At 44.4% G+C, this 16,198-nt stretch overlaps 1 protein-coding gene across 7 annotated transcripts in view; it reads right to left on the bottom strand.

The window, feature by feature from the left end:
- TBC1D14 (TBC1 domain family member 14) overlaps positions 1-16,198 on the bottom strand; it is a 153,143-nt gene that overhangs the window by 136,241 nt on the left and 704 nt on the right. For 4 of the 7 annotated variants that reach the window (XM_019526212.1, XM_019526210.1, XM_019526205.1 and 1 more), the window contains exons 2-3: positions 15,539-15,625; positions 10,962-11,706 (exon numbers count right to left, since the gene is read on the bottom strand). In XM_019526212.1, the coding sequence (XP_019381757.1) occupies positions 10,962-11,689 (728 nt within the window). In that variant the 5' untranslated portion in view covers positions 11,690-11,706; positions 15,539-15,625. The remainder of the gene's footprint in view (positions 1-10,961; positions 11,707-15,538; positions 15,626-16,198) is intronic. The other 3 variants (XM_019526207.1, XM_019526209.1, XM_019526208.1) reach the window with 1 other exon arrangement.

A 16,198-nucleotide genomic window follows, 5' to 3' on the forward strand; every position in this document is an offset into this window, starting at 1 on the left:
TACCAGCTGCCAGCTAGATATTAATCAATTGAGTAGTACCCACTGACCCCAATGATCCAGTCAGTTTTCTGTACACCTTACAGTCCATTCATTCAACCATTACTTATTTAGCTTGCTTGTAAGAATGCGGAGGGAGACTGTTTCAAAAGCCTTGCTAAAGTCAAGGTATATCATGTCCACTGCTCTCCAAACAACAGAGCCAGTTATCTCATCCCAGAAAGCAATCAGGTTGGTGAATCCATGCTGACTGTTCCTAATCACCTTCTCTATCAAGCGCTTAAAAATGAATTCCTTGAGGACATGCTCCATGATTTTTCAAGGAACAGAGGAGGCTGACCAGTCTGTAGTTCCCTGAATCCTTCTTCTTCAAGATGGGTACTATATTTGCCCTTTTCCAATTGTCTGGTACCTCTCCCAATTGCCACAAGTTTTCAAAGATAATGACTAGCAACTCCGCAATCGCAGCAGCCAACTCCCTCAGCATCCTTGGGTGCATCACATCTAGCCCCATGAACTTGTACATGTACAGCTGCTTTAAATAACTCCCCAGCACCACCAGCCTCATGTGGAAGATCATACTTTGCATGGTGTGTGGGCCTTGAGTTCTATTACTTTTTGCCTTCTTCAGAATTCATGTAAAGTTATGGGGCATGGGGGAGGGCGGGGGAAGCCTTAAAGCAAGTGCATCCGATTCAATCTACATTTACTTAGATGTCTTCTGCTGTGTTTTAAATGCTTAAATAAAATGATTAGGAAATTCACATGATCATTAATAACTGTCTGGAATAACAGAGCAAATATACCTCTTACATAAGAACAAGAATTAGCATCTTAGATTTTTAGAAAGATGCTACACAGGCCTGGTCTTAAAAGATTTCACTTACATGGGGCTATGGTGGCATGCAGTCACCTTCCACATTGAGCTGATAAGTCATTTTTAATTTGGTACATTTTAAAATATTCCTATATCTTGAATCTTTACCTGTATACTTGAAAGAGAATCCTTTATTCATTAAAATTTCTCACCACTATCAAATTCAGTTATATCAAATTGAACACAGCCCCATATGCAACAACAAAAATCAGCCTGATTTCTGTTAATAAACCCCTTTTATTTCTTAGGCAAATGCTAGCTGACCCTCTCATCAAGCACTTTCCGTGCACAGGGTGACCTTCTGTACCAATGTGATTAGACAGTTCTGGAGCACTGGGGGGCTAAGTGCTTCCCTTAGGACGTCTTGAAGTTCACTCAGAAAAAACCTTATTGATAAGTGTTTGAATTCTACTGCAGATTTAAAAAGAAAAAAAAGAAAGAAAAGAACAAAGAAAGAAAGAAAAGAACAGCCAAGTTAGAGGTTTCCATCAGACGGCCCCATGCCAGAAATACAGCCAATTTGTTTTATGTATAATTCTTCCAGAAGAAAGTCTTAAAGGGATTTTACAGGACCACCGAACTCTCTCCACTGCTGCAGACCTAATAGTCATAAATGACAGGGATGCTGCCAACCTGCACCTAAATCAGGCCTCAAAATGTTGATTGCTGCTGGACAAAACAAGATATATTCTCAAGGTCTTTCCATAGTGCTGCATACTATGCTGCATACCCGTCTCATAGCCTGTGGCAAAGCACTAATCCCAGTATCAAAATTTGTTAATAAAATTTCCTCCAGTTCACACCTTAACAATTAGACATCTTAATAGTTAATCATCTCCCAATCATTGAGACATCACTCTGCTGGCAGAAAATTTTTAAAAAAGAAAAGAAAAAGGAGCCTCTCCTCCCCAGTAGCCCTCCTCAACCAATCACAAGCTAGAAATAATATTTCAGAAGACAGCAGAGCAGCCACAGGGGAGAGAAGCTATTACAAACCAGTTATGCACTTCCCCAGCTGAGCTGGAGGTATCCACAACAGGTCAGCAGGTCTAAGCAGGTGCTCTGCCCCCCAGCTAGGCCGTGGATCTCAACAGACCTGCCCTGCACACCTTGGTAGGGACTCCTGGTATCAGAGGCTTAGTTCCTGGAATCCAGTATTTAACCTTTGCCCCCACCAGATACAACACGTTGCCTTTTTGTGGGTTTTTACTGATATTTATCAAACTCATGGCGCCTCCTGCTCTTGCCTTCCCCCACAGCTACACCCTTCCTTCAGCTCACCCACCCCACGGTCCTTTAGAACAGTTACATTAGTCATTTAAAGATAAGAGCAAGGGCAAGAAAACAGATGTTTTGAACTATGTGTGTGCACATGCTGTTAGACTATTTAGTTGCAAAAATCTTAATGCTGCTCTCATGTTTTCCTCCACATTAGCATAAGACTGAGGGAGGTGGGAAAGAAAAAAAAAATAAAAGACCTAATATTTCAGGTCATTCCACCTTCCCGATTTCATCAAGATGCCAGAGCTAACATGCTGGTTTCCTTTCCACTTTCTAAAGCAACAAAAGATTGCTTTAAACAGAGATTCCAGTCATTAGCAGAACAAACTTGCTGCAACACTGGTGTACCTAGCTTCCTTAAGTCCATAATTCCAGACTATATAACCAAACATCTTGAAATGCACTTGAAAAAAAGTATGCGATATTTAGCTAGAAATGATCTATTTATCACTCTGAACACTGAACCCTCTTAGCATGCCCAGCTGCCTTCAACCTGAAGGGACTAATTCTTTGGTGGATGACCAAAATTTGCAATAATCATCACGGCCATAGTACCGACATGGTAACACAGGTGGTACCTGGTGCTGAACCAGATCCTTTTCTCCCAGTGAAACCGTGGGTGTGAGGGAAGAGACAGCACACACTGTGCAGTTTCCTTGTTGTCATGGTGACAACGCTCCCCAAAATGGGGTTCTGAGGACGCCAGTCCCTTGTTAGGTGCCTTTAGGTACTTGGATTTTAAAACATACATAACTCTCAGAGACCTGAAACATGTTTCTACGGAGGTAGAAATCCCACCTGCAAATTCTTTACCGTTAGCCAGGAAGGGGAATTCCACTGATTCGGTTTCCGTGGAGACCAGAGAAGACATGGATTTAGGCGACTTGCCTTACCACCATGCTGCCGGAGATCTAGACCTGGACAGCAACTTTTGGTAAAGCCTCCAACTCAAAAGGCTGAGCACAAGTACCTTTAAAATGGATGCTCTATGCAACACTGCTACATTAAATCCATGTTTAGACTTTAATTTACATACTCTACCCAAGATGGCCTTTAAAGGAAGATACAGAGCCTCCAGTTTCCTTTCTACCTTATCTGACTGTTTATCCATTCTTCCTCTTTTAGAACTATTTGAATTGGGCAGTCATGTTTAAAACTCGAGTTTCTATCCAAGAGGTTTGTTAACCTACTACCAGCACCGGAATCAATGACTAAAAAGTTACCAAGCAGTCTGCTTACTTTTTGATAGCATTTCGTCCCCATTCATTTTCACAGCTACTTTCACTATCAGCACTCCCTTTTCTCATATCGGGTTAGTACTAACACTATACTCTAGGAGGAACACATAAACCCATTATCCTAGGCCTTTTGAGAAGGCAACTACTAGCAAGAAAGCAGCAGAGCAGCTTCCATTTCTGAGCTGATCTTCCTTTGCCTTAGCTAGAGGGCAGGGAACAACTTTTTCACACATGCGGGCCCCTCAAGAGTGGCCAGGGAGCATATGACAGTCTGGTTCCTGATAGCTAAGGGGAGTTTGTCCACATTACATCTCCCCTGTTACCATGTTACACTTTTCCTGTGTCCACATGACAAAAATTGCCCCTAAGCTAGCTAAATAGCATCTGTGTATCCACATTGTCAGCTGATTTTATTGTTTTAAATTTGTTTTTATCATGGTAATTTAAAACACCTCTGACATGTTTTATTTTTAGCTCCTGAATTTCTTTCATGAGGGTCTTTGGTATTGTTTTAAATTTTCAACATGGCCAAAAACATGATTTTTCCCTGCTTTGCAACTATTACACCACCAGGTGCCACTTGGGTTTACCACTCGGCAATCCATGGAAATCCACTGAATCTCTATTGTAATACTTCAACAAGACTCCAGGGGCTAATCCTGCAAATTTTTACCTGTAATTTAGTTCAAGGTTCAGATTAATGAAAAATACAGCTTTTTTGGATTCCAAAAAAAAAATTGTTCCCTGTGTACTTTGTGGCAAAGATCAAATTGTTATGGGTCAGGGCAGTTCAAGACCCAGGCTAATTAAAATTACTTTTTGTTGGACTGGGTTTTTGGTTTGGCAGGGCTAGGGGGGCAGGGCAGGAGTGAGGGGAAGCAGCAGGGCTGGAAGGGTAGGGGTAACCCGGGTGGTACTCATATCCCCTATGCAATGGAAAGGACTTAGCAGGTGTGTTAGTGCGCTATGGAAGGGGTAGCTGCTTATGTGGGAGCAGCAGTCCTCCTATCGCCTATAAAGATGAGACCAATTGGAACTTAACCATATACGGGGTTAATAGGGGAAGAACAGGGTGGAATATAACACATATGCAGGGGGCAAGGGGACCTTGGGAGATAATGGTACCCCCTCTCCCCCCCAGGTACCCAGGAGAGGGGGGAGAACCAGGGGAGCAGAGGGGAGTCAAAGGGATTTTAGGTTAACATACACATATAACAGAGACAAATCAACAATAGACTTGAGGTGCAGATCCCACAAAATTTGAGGCACAAGCACCCCAGTGGGCCAGAGTAAGAGGTGAGGGGAACCCATCCCCCAATGGGGATTCCCTTTTGCAAGCAACTCAACCCTCTGGTGCCCTGCCTGGGAATTGGGAACCCAGGTCTCCCATGTCTCAAGCAAAAGCTGGAGGGAGAAGACAGGAGGGGGAACAGTATTGAAGGGATCTGGTTGTAGGCTGGGGAGATATGACTGCAAGCAATGATGATTTGCCAATGCAGCAGTTAAAAGACTGACATGAGGCAAAAAGACTAAATGATACGAAAATTCATCTCATTGAGCCTCTTTCGTCACCTCAACCCACACCATGCCCCTGCCATGTGGGGCTGGAGGTGTTAGCTCATGCTGGCCACTGTGTGGTGATGGTGGGAGGGAAGGTGGGGAAAAGGGAGTTGGAGTAGGCTAATCACAGCCCCCCCACCCCACTTTGGGGGAAGCTGTCCTGGGCATGGGGATCCCTGGTAGCCAAGGAATCTTAATCAACCTCAATGAGAGCCCCAGACCACCCCCACACTGGTTCTCAGCTTCAGAAAAATTCCTGCTTTTTGACGTGGGGATACAAACGACAGACACGAGACACAGAATTTTTTATGTTTTACATAAAAATTCCTGTAGTAATGTCTCTATTAAAGCTTTAGCCTGGGTACGTGATACCCAGATGCCAACACACAGGGAGGCGGGCAGCCAGACCCTTTGTATACCCTTGTGTAGCCCTAAGTGTACCCCATACCCAGCCCCCAGAGCAACAAGCATGCAGAAAAAGCAGGGGGTGGAACTGCTTTGGGACCAGGCTTGGGTAGAGGGGCAGCCCCTTTCGGAGGCCTGCAGTACAGACCCCCCCAAGGCCAATTGTGAGCGGCAGGCAGGCAGGCTCACTTCTGCACATCTTTGCATGAAAAGATTTCCCTCCTCAACCAGCAGCACCCCATGCAACAAGCACCCAGAAAAAAGCGGGAGGCTCTGCAGGAGAGGCAGGCAACACTGCCTATTGAACTCAACCCCCCCCCCACACACACACACCAAAATGCGTCTCTCTCAAGCAAAACCACCAACAATTCCCTCCAGAAAAGCAACCCAGAGCGACCCATGAAAATAAACCAACCAAAATATCAAATCTTGCCCTAAAATGCCACCTGGCAGTAAAGTAATACTGGAAAGGGCAAGAGGGTAAAATTGTTCTGACGTGCCACTTAGTGCATTTTACTAGTTATAGCATAATATGCCATTGATTGGTAAATCACATCCATGTTACTTATTTAGCCGTCTTAAACAAAGAAAGAAAAATTAAACTAGGAACATTTTTAGCAACTAAATGCCGAGTATGTGTACAAGGGCCCTAAAAGACCAAAAAGTGTTTCCCTTCATTTCTGAGCTCTTTTCAAGCATCCACAGAATCAACTCCAGGGTTCATCCCTGAAGCAACCTTCCACTGTCAATTTCTACAATAGGGGCTGAGCATCTTCAGACTTCTGGTATTCTAATATTTAATCCTGTCATTAAAAAAAATACTGGAAAGGTTTTTCTTTTATGCTGTTAGAGATCACATTAATATCAACTAGCCACAATTTGCTGGGTCTACTATTAACTACTCATAGCTATTTTAATGCTGTTGCAACTGTACTTTACCCAGGAAGTCTGAAATTACTTTCCACACAAGGCAGTAATACCAGAGCGCTGAGGGTGCCTGAAAGCTTGTCTAACATCTCTCCTATAGTTGGTCCAAGAAATGATATTATGAGAAGACTCCACCCTTGCTTTCCACACAAACAACTGCAAATTTAAAAATCAGCTAAGTGAAAATTGGGGCAGAGGAGAGCTGAAACCTATAGAAATAATCGTCATGCAAGATCTAGTTGCCAATTTACACAGCTCACATATCCTGCCCTGACTTCTAGCACACTGACTGAATACTACAGTCTTTTTTGAACAATTATGCTTTATTTCTCAGGGAATTCCATTCTGAGGACTTGATAAATTCAAAGATGACCAAGTGGAAACAGAATGGCAGACACTTTCCAAGGCAAATATTTGCTAAGGCCAGTGAAAGGTACAGCAGCATTAGTGCGAAGACAGCATCCTGTTCTGTCCTGTGGGGAGCTGAGAAAAGCTGGCATCAGGGTGCCACTCATACACCAGTGAAAGATTAATTGCTGTCACATTGATTTTCCAAGTCTTAACTAAGAAATATATCACAATGGCTTTCCAAGATTTAAATACTCTGTAGATAATTACATGAAAAAATAGCAGAAAGGAAACTGATCATCTGAAAATACCTACAAAGGCAGGATCTACAGCAATTAAAAGTTAAATCCACAAAAAGATTTTCATACCTAAATCCAAAATCTGCAATCTTCAAAATGTCCAGCCAGCTGCCACCTAGTTCTGGAGGTAGTCTTCCCTCTCCCTCCTCAAACAAAAAGGTGCCTGTTTGTTTACGTGGGGGATACGTTTCCTAGGTACCTGTTTCTGGATATATCCAATACTACATTCGTCTCAGGATCAGTTCTGCATAGCTAGACTGTAACTGACTCCGCTAAAAATTAATTTGTACTTACCTACCCCAGAAAAGTGTACTCTGAGAATATTTGAGACCCAGGTTAAATCTCCCTCTCTGCTGGAGGAGAATAAAACCTACCTCTCCCTTCAGAACCTAATCATAGAAAATTAAGGTTGGAAGGGACCTCAGGAGGTCATCTAGTTCAGCAGGTCTCAACCCATGGGTTGCAAGCACGTATGAAAGGGCTGCGAACAAACTTTAAAAATGAACCAATAAACTTTGAAGGAGAAAAATGTGGAAAAGCATGGCTTTTCCCTTGCAGGCTGCTTGGGGCCCCCCCATACACCCCTCCACCCCCCCCAACTCACACAATGAGGGGCTAGGGCCTGGGGTGGGGGGTAATGGATCGGGGGTGAGGGGCACTAGGTGTCTGCAAACTGATCCTGGTACAAAAAAGTTTGAGTGCCACTGATCTAGTCCACCCACCTACTCAAAGCAGGACCATTGCAAGCTAGATCCCAGCCAAAGCTTTGTCGAGCCAGATGTTAAAAGCCTCCAAGGATGGAGCTTCCACAACCTCTCTGGATAATGTTTCAGTGCTTTACTACCCCCCAGTGAGAAAAATTTTCCTTATATCTAACCTAAACTTCCCTTTCTGCAACTTGAGACCACTGCTCCTTGCTCTGTCATTTGCCACTGGTAAGGACAGTCCTAGCTCCATCCTCTTTGTAACCACCCTTCCGGTAGTTGAAGGCTGCTATCAAATCCTCCCTCAGTCTTCTCTTCGCCAGACTAAATCAGCGCAGTTACCTCAGCTGCTCCTCAGAAGTCCTGTGCCCCAGCCCCCAAACCATTTCCACTGCCTTCCACTGAACTTGTTCCAATCCTTCCTGTAGTGAGAAGCCCGAAACTGAACACAGTACTCCAATGTGGCCTCACCAGTGCTGACTAGAGGGAAAGAATCACTTCCCTTCATCTGCTGGCAAGGCAATGCTCCTAGTAATGCATTCCAGTATACCAATAGCCTCCTTGGCAACAAGGGAACATTAGTGGCTCATGTTCTTATTACTGTCTACTGTAACCCCCAGTTGCCTCTTCTGCAGACCTACTGCTTAGCCAGTCAGCCACCCAGCCGGTAGGTGCATGGGGTTATTCTGTCTTAAAGTGCAGGACTTTGCACTTATCCTTACTGAACCTCATGAGACTTTGTTTGGTCCAATCCTCCAACTTGCTGAGGTCCTAACTCTACTCTCCAGCGTATCTACTACATCCCCCAGCTTGGTGCCATCTGCAAGCTTGCGGAGGATGCACTCTATGCCATCTTCCAGGTTGCTGATGAAGAGAGTGAACAAATTAGGGTGTGAGTTCTTAATCTTCCCAGCTGAGCCTTTCATTTCACATTTCACTGTGCCATGAAGAAATTAAGTACAAGAGTCCTTGGCTCAGCTGAAGTTTACCTATTTGGACCGGAACCCTGATCTCTCTAACTGCAGGCAACTTCCTCAACTACTAGATGGCAGATCATGCTTGCTCCTGCACTCTCTGGGAAACAGGCAATAGGTTATACTAGTGCACAGTGGTATAATGAAGGCAAAGCCATGTGGACAGTGTTATTGTTTAAACAGCTAATGAAACAAACAGCAACAAGTTCTGATCCTGAACATTGCTTATCTTCTAACAAGTATGTAAGTTGTTCAGGGCTCTAATATTAGACCAAAAGCAAAGTTCTAAACCTTTCTAACACGTTAGGGCTACATGAAAAAGTGACCCCCAATTATGTGAAGGAACAGGACAGAGCAAGACAAATTAGTCATCTAGTCCCCCATTTAAACCAAAATCACAATACACACACACAAGCGCACACACGCGCGGACTTAGATGCATCGTTCACTTCTTTATTTAAAGAATACTGAAAGGTCACAGGCTTTTGGGACCCAAAAGTAATTGGTGCAGTAAAGGTCTTTAACCTAGTCTAGATTTTTTTAAATGGTTGAAAATTTATTTTGGAGCTTAATTTTCCTACACTAATTCTACTACTGAGAAAGCTGCACGAGTCAGAACCTTGTCCTGTTTTGCGTATAACAATATCCTAGTTTGAGGAAGGCCTTTATGTGCCCATGTCACTGCTCTTTCCAGTCGACAGTACATCATTTGCTTGTGCTAACAACTGTGTGTACACAAGGGCAGCAAAGTTCATGTTCTGTAGGCTCTGAAGAACTCAGAATTCTTCAGCTTCCAAATTAAGTCTAGTTGCCATGGAACCAACAGCCAGAAGTCCATAAAAGCATCTGCACCTCAGACTGCAGAACTATGACTAATGATTCAAGCCCATAGTGGAGTACTCTTATGTACTCCAAATCTCAAGTGAGACCGACAGATCAAGCTTCAGAGAACAATGTCTGCAGCCAGTTTGATAGTTCTTCAAAAAATAAAAATTAAAAAACAGCAGTTGTTTACACTTTGCAAGGAACATGAATTTTCACAGAAACAAGCAAGGTGAGTCTTTCAATGTTTAGCAACTTGTTCTTGTGGTAATGGAAGGTTTAAGAGACGAAGAGCAGGGTTCATTTAAATGATGAAACAGGCAAAACAGGTTCACTGTCACCAAACTGCACAATAAGTAACTTACAAGCAATCATCACTTGACAACATCTTGCAGTGAATGAAACATCTCATTCTACAAATTAATTTATAACCTCAAAGAAATGGCTTGCACTATGGTTGTCATACGCCAACTCCATTTGTTTGCTAAGAAAAATCAGTATCACTATCTAAATGCTTTTCATACAAGGTGCAGTGTGAGCTGCTTCAGTGCTGCCCAAATATTTCCATTTTAATAACCAAACGCTAAAATTCCATGCAAGATTTCACATATTTTCCTGTTACACAAAACAAGCAAGGTGATTAAAAGTACTATTTTCAAAATAATAAGAAAGAGGATCAGTTAAATACCATTTGTGATATGCCTTCTTATCTGTGAAGTAAGAACTTCGCAACTTAAGAAAATGAAGAAATAAGAGAATAAGCGTGTCAAATGTTTGACATGAATGGTGCGTGCCCCCGGTGGCTGGGGGGGCACGGCGGTGGCTAGAGCGTGACAGCGGTAAGCAGAGGAGCTTCCACAGATGCTGCTGGTGCTGGCAGCGGGGGGGATGAGCGCCGACCAAGGGTTGGCGACCACCTGCAGGTACCACCAGCAGTGTCGGCAGCAGCCAGCAGGGATCGCAGTCTGCCCACAGACTGTGCCAGCAGTGTCGGCAGCAGGGTGGCAAGCAGCAACTGCCCGCAGGCACCACTGATAGTGTCAGCTTTTTTGCAGGGGGTGTACATGCACACCTTACGCATCACCTGTTTGACATGCTTGTATTTAACAGTAATACTTCAGCACTGCCTGAGCATTTTCCATGCTTATATTTCAAAGATCTTAAAGATGGGCAAGTATCAGCATTCCCATTTGACAGACTGAATAAATCACTTATCATAATGTCTGTTCTTCTAAGATCATACAGCAACTCTGTCAGAGCAGGGAAAAGAAAACCAGGAGGCTTCCGTACATCCAAAAGAGCACCAAGCATTACTTAGTTTTACCTATGCCTCACTTGTCTGCTCAGTCAGAGTAGAAATAAGTCCATGTCCCTGATACCCAAAGGACCTAAAACTGTTAGCTGCGATAGAAAGTCCTTAAACTAATTTAGCTGGGAGGAACTATTAGAACTGGCCCTATGCTTTTTCCCACCTCCTTACTTCAATCATCTGAAAAATGGCTAGGATAGACATAACAAAAAGCAGTTACCTGGAGAAGAAGCTAGTGAAAGGTCCAAGTATTTTCAATTTACTGTCCACCTCTGTTTCTTGACAACATGCCTGCTGGTTTTGTTCACTAGTCTCCTTACTGGAATTCAACGTAACATCCGAAAAGTGTGCTTCATCAGTCTCCAGGGTCACAATTGCACTTGAGCTGCTTGTGACCATGAAGTCCAAGATATCCTCATTGCTAACCGATAATGTCGTTGACAGTTCTGTACTGAGACTAGAGACACTACATACAGAGATATCGTCACTTCGATTCAGCGTTTTAGAGGTGGGACTGTATAGCTTCACTGTGTCATATCCAGTTCTTGGAAAGGTTGAGGATTTTCGTACAGCATTTTCATGTTCAGCAGCCGAGGAATGTGGAGGCACATAAGATGGCAGTGTGCACGCACTCTGAAAAGTTCTTTCCGGCATAATTTCAGGCTCAGATTGTTTTCTCTTCACATGCAAAACACTGCAGTGGACAGGTTCTGGATTCCCTATTTCCAGGGTTGGAATGCCAGAATCCACAGATTTAAGGCTATGACTATCTTCTAAAGCAGCAGAGTGCTGGATAGGTTGGGTGGGTCCATATTCAGGCAAGGAGAGAGATCTTGGAGCCCTTGAATTCAAGTTTGGAAAATTCTGGATACTGCTGCCCACTCTAGCATCCAGAATACCCATCAAGCTCAAACCATTTAAGGAACTGGATACATTTACTTCAGTCATCTTGGTCCAAGTGGTAACTAGTTAATAGAAAAATAAACTATTAGGAGGGAATTGAGCATGTAAACAGAATATTACCTAAGAACTACATTACTCATCTTGTAGTAATCATTCCATATCTATGAGAAGTGAGAGGGGAACATAATCATATTTGGTTTATTCTTCCCTGTAGCTGAGCAAAAACAGTGCAGTGACAACCCAAATAATTTTTAAACATTTTGCTATGAACACCTGAAGCTACCAAATCTGAACAATTTTTTGTTAACAGCTTGCACATCACTATTCATAGCATATTGCAAAGATGCTCAAACTTTTGGTCCAGCAGGCCAGATGAGCAATGTCTACTCTCTCTATGGGTCAGATCTGGCCAGATGATGCAATCCAGCACCTGGGACAAGTGCAGTGGGGCCCCATCCAGCCACGCAGAGGGGGATGGGGGGCAGCCCAGCCCCAATCCAACCATGCCAAGGAAGGGGATTTGGCCTAGCCCCATGGGGGAGGAGGAAGAAGAGGGGGAGGGGGCATGATCCAGCCCATTGGGGGAAGGGGATATGGCTTGATCCCAAGGGAGGAAGAGGGCATTGCCCAACCCCAACCTGGCTGGGTAGGGAAGAGGGGGTGTGGCTCAGCCCCACTGGGGTCAGGGAAGAACCAGGCAGGCCCTGAACCAGCTGTGCAGGGGAAGGGGGCATGGCCCAGTCCCATGGGGGAGGGGGAAGGAAGGGGGAGAGAATGCAAGGAAGGGGCATGGCCTGACCCTGAACCAGCAACATACAGGGAAGGGGGAGCAAGCCCAGCCCTGACCTGGCTGTGCAAGGGGAGGGTTGTAACGCGGCTCCAACACATGGCAGTGGGCTTGGGAATTTAGCAGCAGGGAGGGGTGGCAATATTAACTGCCACTGCTCCCCTATCCCCAAATATCCAGACCCATGAGAAGCCCCACAGGCTGTATTTGGCCTGCAGGCTAGAGGCTGACCATCCCTGGTGTTTTGTATACACCTCTCAGACTCTATAGTTCAATTTAACTAGTTCTACTTCCAGCTGTAATGTTTCTCTTTTGGGATTTCAAAACAGGTTTCTTCAATGGAATTGTAAATAGTCATAAAAGCTTCTCTACTGGTCTTGAAATGTTATAAAGATTATTCTTAAACTTCACACTTTGGCTCAAATTTAAGAACAGTGTCTTTTAAAGTATCATTTTCACATTTTTCTGCAAAACTAACAAACTGGGAAAGAAAGGTAATAAATTGCCTTATTAAGGCCTGGTAACACTCTGTCTGCTGAATGGTCACCACGCTGCCTGGATTCCAATATTCTGAACCCATATGCTCCAGGTTTCCCCAAGTCAAAGTGGATCCCAAAAGTGCACCTTTTCTTGGCACCCTGGCACACTGTCAAGGCACTGACTGCTGTACCCTTTATGGAACCAGCACATGCTGCTCCTATAGTACTTCACTGGTTCAAGTACACCTTTTTCCAGAGATCCTGTCGCGCGTACTCTGGTTTACAACTGACTTTTCCATAAAAACATACAGGCTTTCCAAAGGTTCCTAATGAGGTTAGTTTTTTAGAAATATACAGATTTACACCAAGAGAGAAAGAACTATATACACTACTAAAACTTTCAAGATCCTCCTTCTACTTTCCTCCTCAACACAGCCTCACTTCCTCATGTGGAGTTACATCTTACTCCCGAAGACAATTTTCTGCTTCCAGTTTCTTTTCCCCCTTTCCAAAAGGGCTGATGACTTAGCCTCCCTTTTGTAACCTATCCAGCCCACACAAGGGGATCTGTTGTTTAGTTACCAAACTGCCTGGGTGAACTGGTTCTTCTAGGCAGCAAACAATTCTTTCAAGGCACGGGTAGACAATTATTTTGGCTGGAAGAACACTTTAGGAAATTTGGTGAGCTGTTGAGGGCCAGGAGCAGGATGGGTGGGGGGGTGGCAGCAATTGATTCTATCTGGCCCAGGCCACACACCCACTGCCGGTGGATGGAGCAGGTGGGCTGGGTCACCACAGAGACCAGCCAGGAACCCTGTGGGCAGCCTGTGCTCCACCACACAGATGATATGGGGCTGTGGGTGACCGGGAAGCATCATGTGAGAGTGGGATGGGCAGGTGGGACCAGGGTCAGGATCCCAGGGCAGTGACAGCTTAGGGCCAGGGCCTGGGGCACAGCATGACCCACTGCCAGCACATCCCTGCAACAGGCACCAGTTTCACAGGCAGGGGCATGAGGAGAGTGGATCATGGCTCTGCACCAGGCCCTGGCCCCATACTGTCACTACCCCGTTATCCCAGCCCCAGTCCCCCATCCCACTCCCTATAATACGATCATGCTATTTTATAATAGGATCATGCTCAGAACACTCCACCAGTTTGTGGAAGACCTGGCCTCAATTCTCTTCTCCACCTGTGAGATTCAAATCCATTTTGTCTACCTCCCAGAAATGGGCCTAAACACCAAACTGTCAGAACCTGGGTCACTGTATCTCATGACTAACACAAACACCACCCCACCCAACCCCCAGGCTGCGAAGAAGCACTTTTTGGGGCAAATGCTTTAACCACTAAACCATTATATGACAGGGGGTCAACAGCAGCACCCTACCTTTTCCAAAGATGTTCTGATCAACATGTTAACTCTTAACCAGAGCTCTTAATAAAAAGCTCCTGTGACTAGCAAATCTGTTTAAACTTCTTGCACTACCCTTGACCCACCACTCTCATTCCCATTTTGGCTTCTGTAATGAAGGGGTATTCTTTCTGCATCTTCCCCTCTTACTTGGGTAGAAAGTATTTGCTATACCACTCCTACACAACCCCCCAAATGATCTGATGCTCGCTCTACTCTTCTGTCAGTTTTCTGGTTGGGGCCAAGTGATCTCTCCTCCTGTGCAGATGCCTTTTTGCACAATGAGTAGCTCAAGTACCTGTTTCTGTTATTTCTCCATGTTTACCCAAGTGCTGACAGAATTAATGATCTGTTACTCCTCAGTTTCTTTACACAGTTCTGTTAATATTCTTAATGCAAGCAAGTGAACAGTGGCCAAAAGATTGAACAGTTCCCTAATAGCAAAAATTAGACTTGGTTGTTAGTTTTGAGATTATAGTAAAAAAAGATAGTCATTTTCCTAGTCTTTTTGCAGCTGCCTTGCATAATAAGTGAAGTTTCTGGAAATTGATACTGACAAGTCTAAGTGTTTGTTGACTACAATACAGCTCCCAGAGCTGGCATGTTCCCATCATTCATTTATGAGCAGCAAAGCAAACTATTAGATTTTATATGCAATGCTCCCTATGCAGAAATAGCCTGCCCATGCCCCCAGAAATAAGACAATACACCTTCTTTCAAGAAATAAAATGAAAACAGGGTTAAGACAAGCTTTCCCAAAGCTCTTCTCTTGGGATGTCACAGGGAGAGAACAGTCTGAAGAAGCATTAGGCTGCAAAGTAGAATTAATGCTTTAACATCACCCAGGCACAAAAACAGAAAGGGTCGTACCTGATCACTGCTCTAAGCCACCCTGTGCCATGCACTGCAAATTCAAGTGTTTTACTAACGGACAGGGTGATTCTGATAACCACGCAACAGCTCAAAATAAAATAAAATAAAATAGCCAGGTGGCTAAAGCAATCAAGTCTCCTGGATTCTAGTACTAACTTTGTCACCAAAGTCACTTGACCAGTCACAAGAGGAATAACTTGTCATGACTGCCCCACTTCAATTTACAAGGAAGGAAAAATATTTCCCGATTTACAAGGACACGGAAAGAATAAGCCTCTGTACATTGGTCTGAGACCTTACAAGAACCAGACAGCCTTTGTGTCATCTTGCATTGTCATTACCTTCCCCTTGCCTGCAAAACAGCTGACCACTGCATTTTAAGATGAATGAATGTAACCTTTCAAATCCAAAGATTACATCCTATTTTCCTGTAAAGAAAAAAAAAAAAAAGAAAGAAAAAAGGAAAAATTATTTGGGGGAGGTTTTTTTTTTTTAAGCCTTTGTGTACATGGCTGCACTTCATTTTCCCCAGGGTGCATAACATGTGCGATTCCCACCACCACTGATCTCCCCACATCAACCGTGTGGAAAATTATGATCCCGCAGCATTCAAACAGCAGCAAGCGATGACAGCAGCCAGGGAAGCGAGCAGATGAACACTGCCGGGAAAGGGGGGTGGGAATCAAATCGCTGTAACTAGGAAATCCGCTGCCTCCCCAACCTGTGGCAAACAGACGCGCACAACTGCGCAGCCCAAAACTTTCATGGCAAATAAGAAAGAAAAAAACAGGAAGGGGGGGGGGTTAGATACTAATAATCATAATCATCATCCATTTCCAGGCCCTGAGAACTTTGCCCAGGGGGTGGCAAAGCGATGATGAAGGAGCCCTTCAGCTTCTGGCAGCTGGTTCGCGGCTCTGCCCTGCCCAGCGCAGCCGCCTCAGTCCCGGGGCCGCGTCGATCTCTTCCCAGCAGCCGTGAGGGACCCGCCAGCCCCTTCC

This window comes from Gavialis gangeticus, unplaced genomic scaffold (genome assembly GCF_001723915.1).
Source record: "Gavialis gangeticus isolate Ggan-Ray unplaced genomic scaffold, GavGan_comp1, whole genome shotgun sequence".
NCBI classification, from domain to species: Eukaryota; Metazoa; Chordata; order Crocodylia; family Gavialidae; genus Gavialis; species Gavialis gangeticus.